The following is a 7,342-nucleotide window of genomic DNA, read 5'->3' on the forward strand; positions in this document are numbered from 1 at the left end:
TGCGCCACTGGGGAGGCCCTGAAATGCTTTCTTATGCGGAAAGCAGCATTACCTCTCTCTGCAAGGCCTTCCTTGCTAATACTGGACTTGTTGAGTACCCTCTTCCTGGGTAAAACTTGTGCATCATCAGCTAGTACTTCTATAAGCACAGCCCATGCAACAGGCTACAGAAAGGAGTGGAGAGGACACCTACCCTTGAGAGGCTCATGATCCTGCAGGAAGGCTAGACCAGTGGGAGAGTAGAAATGATGTGCTTGCAGCTACAGCAGAAGCATGCAGGGAACATGTGGGAGCCCATAACATGCTCCTGGCCTGACAGGGTCTATCAGAGTCTGTCCCAGGCCTTCCCTGGGAGATGGTGCTTGAGTCAGGAGTGGTGAGAGGAAAAAAGCAGGGGAGGGATAGAGAGAGGAGATTCCATGTTTCCAGGACAGAGTAGCAGTGCCAGGCTGCCTGGGAGGTTTGGGGAACAGTGAGTCAGGGAGTGCAGGGAGCTGAGTGTGGGAGCTGGAGATGGCAGGAGCAAGGGCTAGAGGGACCTCAAGAAGCAGACGAAAAGTCAGGATGTTGTACTAAGTGAAGTGGGGTCCATTTTGGAGGACTGCAAGAGAGTACCATGATGAGATGATTAGTGCTTTGGAAAGACCACTGGATGACACATGGAGAAGAAAGTTGGGGAGGTTGGATGTAGCAGGAGCCTAAACCTCTGCAGGACCATGGGATGGGGCAAAGTGGATTGGCCATGTGACCTGGAATTTGCCATCACTGACTGGACCTGGAGGCTGAGGGGAGGGGAGAAAGGTGACTCGCAGTCAGCCATTCACTGTCCTTGGCTGATACTGGGCGTGGTCATGCATTTATTTATTTGGGATGCTGTTTTCCTTTCCTTTTAGGTTGGCATCAACAAAGTCTTTGCAGAGGTGCTGCCTTCTCACAAGGTGGCCAAGGTCCAGGAACTGCAGAACGCAGGGAAGAAAGTCGCCATGGTGGGAGACGGAGTCAACGACTCCCCGGCCTTAGCCCGGGCCGACGTGGGCATTGCCATCGGGACAGGCACAGATGTCGCCATCGAGGCAGCTGATGTCGTCCTCATCAGAGTGAGCACGGCCCTTGGTCATCCTCCCCTGTGGGCCAGGTTAGGGAGCGCAAGGGCGTGGACAGAACTCCTCACTTGTCCTGTCTTGCAGAATGATCTGCTCGACGTGGTGGCGAGCATTCACCTCTCCAAGAGGACCGTCTGGAGGATCCGCCTCAACCTGGTCCTGGCGCTGATCTACAACCTGGTGGGGATACCCATTGCGGCAGGTAGGGCGGCTCTTACCTGCTCTCTTACCTTTGCTTCTAGCTGTCTGCCTGGTTCCTGCCCAACTTACTGACTAGCCCACCTCACGGGCTGACTGACCAGAGACACTTTAAGATGGGTTCATTTGTTATGTGTTCACCTCTGCCAGTCTCTTAAGGTAAATGAGAAGTCACAGAGACAACCCAGCCATCATTCCCTCTAGTTCTCTGACAATCAGGCCAAGATGCTTGACTGTTAACTTACTGTGGCCCTGTGTTCTGAACCATTTATTAAGGCTCACAGTCTAAAAATTAACCATTATTAACAGTATAAACTACCTGCTACACAGTAGGCACAGTGATTAGTGTTTCAGAGCCTCACTTTAAGAATTAAGACAGCCAGGCTTTTGCCCTGACTCTCAGAAATGATCATGGACACAGATGGGTCTGCTGTGTGACAGCTCTCTCCCCTGTTGAATCTTGTGTCACAAGATAGGGAAAAATCCAGACACTTTTGCAAGGAATAGCTTCTATAGGGCCTGAGACCTAAAGATTTTAAACATGACTCTCCCACTTCAGCTCCCCCTGCTGTGCTGAGTGGCTCTCTGCCCTTTGGAAAGGTGCTCTGAAGCCCTGAGGGAGACGGTCATAGAGACAGGGCCTGTTGTCATTAACAGTGTGTCGTTGATGGGCCTGAGGTGCCTCAGCACAGCAGGTTCCCTATGCCTTTTGCTTCTTTCCCTCCGGCTCCCCCTGCCCTGCCACTGCCCCACACTGCACCTTGGGGACCCTGAGATTCCCAGCTCCCCTGGAGTTCCTCCTGAGAGTGAGGGTGAGAAGCCCCAGACCCCTTGACGGCAGCCCTGCTGCCCAGCTGCCCAGCTCTGAGACCGTCCAGTTCAGAGACTGCAAGCACATGGTTGCCACACAGCAGCAGGGCTTTCTTAGCCACCTGAGGGGGAGCGCCACGGTGAGCAGCTAAGGGGGGCCTGTTCCTTGCCCTCTCCTCTGGGCTGGGTGTGAGTGTTTTCCTCCCCTCGGCCAGGTGTCTTCATGCCCATTGGTATCGTGCTGCAGCCGTGGATGGGCTCAGCGGCCATGGCGGCCTCCTCTGTGTCTGTGGTCCTCTCATCGCTGCAGCTCAAGTGGTGAGTCCCCGTGTGGTGGCGGTGGCCCCAGGGGAGGAGGCCTTTCAGTCTGCATGCACAGGCAGGTCTGGGCTCCGGGTTGGCAGTGAGTGTGTGCTGGGCTCAGGTTCCCGGCGTATCTACCTGAGGCACAGACTGGCGCAGCCCAAGTGGAGCCAGGTGTGTGTTTGTATAATGATGGATCAGCAAATCATTTTCCGCTGAATGGTCCTCACGTGCTTCGTTGTTCCAGTTACACTGTGTGTTACTACTCCTATATACACATTCAAAAAAGACGTTTGTTTATTCATGCTTTCATTTAACCAAAGTAAATGTCAGGCATTTGGACAGAAATTTCTGAATTGTGTAACTTAGAGCTGAACCTGAGGAGTCCAGTATTTTTTCCTTTAAAACCCATGAGGTTTGATACGGGATGTTATCGAAAGAATTGGCTGAGAGGCCTTCTTTAGACTTTCCAAAAGCCTGTGTGTTTAGAATGGCTTACATGCTCTTGGATTCTTGCTTTCCAGCTACAGGAAGCCTGACCAGGAGAGGTATGAGGCCCAGGCCCACGGCCGCATGAAGCCCCTGACTGCATCCCAGGTCAGCGTGCACATTGGCATGGATGACCGGCGCCGGGACTCCCCTGGGGCCACGGCCTGGGACCAGGTCAGCTACATCAGCCAGGTGTCACTGTCTTCCCTGAGGTCTGACAAACTGTCTCGGCACACCACCATGGCTGATGATAGTGGGGACAAGTGGTCTCTGCTGCTGAATGACAGGGATGAGGAGCAGTGCATCTGAAACCCCAGGCAGATGCAGGCTTCTCCTAGCTGAGCAGCAGCCAGGCCCTCCCCATGGATGATGTTCACGCCATGCAAGTGCAATCCCAGTGAGCAGCCTGAAGGTGGGCAGAGTCCCTCTTCAGCCAGGACTCCACTCCCTGGCTATTCCCGGTCATCCCTCTGCAGTGCCTGGCCTCATCCAGATGTGGCTCCTGGGTGAGACCTCCCTGCTCGGATACCTTTTGGCACCAGCATCAGACATCCTGGCCCTCTTGTGCCATTGGCATGAGCTTGTTGGAAGCCTTGATGGACTATGGAAGAGGAGAGGAGTCAACCCTCCTCACAGACCTCTGCTTTAGTATTAGGGGTGATTACATGTGAAATGAAAATCTCATCGGGACCAAAAACTTCACTGGGCCTTTCTATAGAACTCATCAAAGAAACCTCAGTGTTGGGCTCAGTGTTGGGCTCTTTCTGATGATGCCCATATGCATTACGTATCTGAGACCACGGTTTACCTCAAGTGCACCTGTTGTTTTCTGCGGGCACAATCTCTTCCTTTTGTGTCCGTGATACTGGGGATCCCTGTCGTCTTTGAGGGCAGGACTGATGCCTCATGTCCCTGCTGCTTTCTGAGGCCCTTCTCCCAGGGCGCTCGTGTGTGTGCTGCTGTCTGAATCTGCTCACTCACACACCCAGCCACAGACCTTGCCACGCTGCTCTCCCAGTTGATGAGTGTTCTTGCTTATGTGCCACTTCTCCCTTCTCCGTGAGGCATAGCTGCTTACTGCACAGAATGGAGGGCTGCTGCTCCTTCACGCTGCCCACTTGGAGTGAGCATCTCAGAACCTGAGACTTGAGAGTCCAGAATCTGGCCTCCTGTGGGTCCAAGTGCTTGGGCCCAGGAGGCCTGTGGTGCTTGAAACAGGTGCCCCTTGGGGAAGGCGTGTGATGCAGGAGCCTCCATGTGGCTCTAGGAGCTTAGATCACATGGTCTGTTGTGTGACTGTCACCTTGTAGAGTCCAGTGGTGCCCCTTGTATGGTGCCACTCCAGGGGGACAATGGTACCCGAATCACAGGCCCCTCTGGGAACCTCCACATCTTCATACTGAGCTGGCGTCTTAGAAGAGGAGCAGCCACAGTGTCCTAAAGGAAAGTCTATTTCTAATTTTCATTGTGATTGGCATTGGAGGGGCTGGACTGGGCCAGTTTTAGACTCGGAAATCAGTAGTAATTGACAGACCACAGTGAGTAGACTATAGAATCTGAATAAATTCTTGGGTAAAGTCACACATACAAAATAATCTTAGTTATCTATTATCAGTTATTTTCCAGGGACATTGTCAGCACTTTCTGTAAGTTGCCACTACTCCTCCCAGCAAACCAGCAAAGTAGACATTACTGTCCTTGTTCAGCAGGCAGTGACACAGGCTCGGGTCCTGCCTAGGTCACACAGCCACTGCGCATGCCAGAACAAGGCTCAGAATCTATGGCTGTGGGCTTTGTAGTCTTTTCTCTATCTCTGCTGCCACCTCGAATAGCAGTTTGCTTGATAAGAAAAAACAAGAGAAAGACCCCTGCTCCTAGAAGGACACATCTGCCAGGACAGAGTCATCCAAGTTTCACTGACAGTGAAACTTGACCAGCCAGTCATCTCACCTTCCCCCTAGCTGATTTGTTTCCATTTTTGCATATAGTTTAGTTTTTGCTGGGTCTTACTCATCTGGTAAAACTCAAGTGCAGGGGTTTGTGTGTTATTGCTTTCAATCTCCTTTTCCCTCTCCTGCCCTTTCTGCTCCCTGTCCTGTTGTCTGCTCTTTATTCTCAGATGTCTCGGGAATGTTCCTTGTTTTCTAACGAGGCTAATCATTGTCTAAAGAATCTAATTGTATTGATTTTTCAAGAAGCTTTTAGGACCATAAGCATGTTTATGTGAATATGAAAATATTTATATAATTGTACAGAAAATAACCTGTTAGATGTTCAAAGTGTAAGAAATCTATTTTGGTCAGATAAGAGTAATTCTTACTTCAAGAACGTTCCATACTCTATTAGAATAAAGTTTCTTTTTATTCATCTATACACCTGCCTTTGGCTGGCTCTGTGAAAAGTGCAGCACCGTCTTCAGCAAGAACCACCAGGAACTGGCTTTGCTTGGTGCCCCTTTGGGGGCTCAGAAAGAAAGGATTTTAACCAGAGGTGGGTGTTAAAGGATTTTAACCGGAGGGTGTCCAGTTGGCCCGCTCCAGCGTCGTGAGTCCCTCTACTATATGCCTGCCGCGCCTGCCTCAGTGGTGTGTGGAGAGAACCCTGAAGGGCAGCTCCCATAGAGGCATCTGCCCCGCTAGGCCAGACACAGGCCCGGACGAGCTGACAAGTTGCACTTCTGTGGATAGAACGACCGTCTACAAAAGGCTGTGCTCACGTGCACACATTTCAGTCACTGGGGCTGCGTGTTGGGTTCGTTGACCCTGAAGTATTGTGGTGGGGGAGTCTGGATGAGGAGCTCTGTTGGGAGGACCCTGGGCGCCTTGGAGTGGCAGGGCCTGGTGAGCTGTAACTGAGGGTGAGGTGACAGTGTCACATCACCCAAACCAGGAAGCTTTTAAGAGTGAAAGGGAATACCTGGCAGGGGAGAGCCCCATGATCCTGAAGAGTGAAAGGAGATAACTATGTTAGAACAACTGGCCTAAACGAACACTCCTCAAAAGGGAAATGGGTGTTTTAAAGTTGTGACTGACACAAACTATCACTTTAGCACTTTAGAACTTTGCCCTCGTTTGGCTCCACAGACATGCTGGTAACATAATCTTTTTTTTTTTAAAGATTTATTTTTTATTTATACAATAGCTGGAGTACAGGTCAGATGCGCGGGAGGGTGAGAGGATTCACCAGAGACAGAGTGGGGAGCAGAACAGGCAGACGGACCAAAAGCACTGCTGAGGGGAGCAGAGGGCACAACAGGAGAGGTCTGCTGGGCCATGTGGGTATCTCCCTGGCTGGCCAGGAATCGAACCGCGGTGCAGAGGCTGCGGACAGCTTCACAGTGCTGCACTCAACCCACTGCGCCACCAGGGCGGCCCATAATCTTTTTTTAAAAATAGTTTTATTTATTTATGCATACAAGAATTGGGACTCAGGCCAGAAGTAGGAGCAGGGAGAGGATTCACCAGAGACAGAGTGGGGAGCAGAACAGGTGGATTGACTGAAATACACTGCTGAGAGGAGCAGCATGCGAGTCAGGAGAGGTCTGCTGTGCCATGTGGGTCATCTTCCTGGCCAGGGATCGAACTCGTGCTGCATTAGCTGCGGATTGCTTCATAGTGCTGACGCTTAACCCCTTGCGCCACCAGGGAGGCCCCATGGTAACATAATCTTTTATAATATTTCGAGATCCCACCCCAACCCCTTTCGCACCCTCATACAGAACTTCTCTGTAGGATCCCTGAGGTGATTGTCTTGTGGCTCAATATGCTCGTGCAGCTAGAGAGCAGCCGTGGGTGTCCAATTTGCTAGCGTATTTCATGTCTCAGACCTCTCCCGTGGAAAGGGAGAGTTAATGCCATCTTAGGAAGAGACTCCATTTCCTTAGAAAATAGATGCTTTCTAAAACTTGAGCAAATTTCCCTGAAATGATTCCACATATACCAGAGTAAATCCTAAAATCTGTCTATTCCTGATAAATTTTCAGTCTTTTAGACCTTAGTGAAGAATTGTGAAGGGATCCCCTTTTGAATAAATGAATGTAGCAATTCTAGTTTTATTTTTTTAAAAAAAAAGGTATCTGGAAATGAACATGTCAAAAAAAATAGATTCTCAAAACATTTTGCTATTTTACTAAGGAACCAAGATTAATAAAAAATTAACTTTTTTTTTTTTTTAAAGATTTATTTATTTACATAAGCACTGGGTACAGTCAGAAGTGCAGGAGGGCAAGAGAATTCTCCAGAGCCAGAGCGGGAACAGAACAGGCAGAGTGACAAAGAAATACACTGCTGAGGGGAGCAGCGGGCGGCAGGAGAGGTCTGCGCGCCATGTGGGACCCTCGCTGGCGGCCGGGGATCAAACCGGCGCTGCAGAGGCTGTGGGCAGCTTCGCAGCCCAGCGCTCAAGCGCTGCGACACCAGGGGAGGCCCCCCAAAAAATTA

General features: G+C 50.7%; 1 protein-coding gene across 2 annotated transcripts in view; it reads left to right on the forward strand.

Annotated features, from left to right (window-relative positions):
- Window positions 1–5,262, forward strand: part of ATP7B (ATPase copper transporting beta) — a 75,124-nt gene extending 69,862 nt beyond the window's left edge. For both annotated transcript variants that reach the window (XM_037527254.2, XM_037527253.2), the window contains 4 exons: window positions 894–1,097; window positions 1,188–1,305; window positions 2,327–2,429; window positions 2,939–5,262. In XM_037527254.2, the coding sequence (XP_037383151.1) occupies window positions 894–1,097; window positions 1,188–1,305; window positions 2,327–2,429; window positions 2,939–3,212 (699 nt within the window). In that variant the 3' untranslated portion in view covers window positions 3,213–5,262. The remainder of the gene's footprint in view (window positions 1–893; window positions 1,098–1,187; window positions 1,306–2,326; window positions 2,430–2,938) is intronic.
- Window positions 5,263–7,342: the final 2,080 nt, after the last annotated feature.

This window comes from Talpa occidentalis, unplaced genomic scaffold, assembly GCF_014898055.3.
Source record: "Talpa occidentalis isolate TD23 unplaced genomic scaffold, MPIMG_talOcc4v2.1 talOcc4.5, whole genome shotgun sequence".
Lineage (NCBI taxonomy): Eukaryota > Metazoa > Chordata > Mammalia > Eulipotyphla > Talpidae > Talpa > Talpa occidentalis.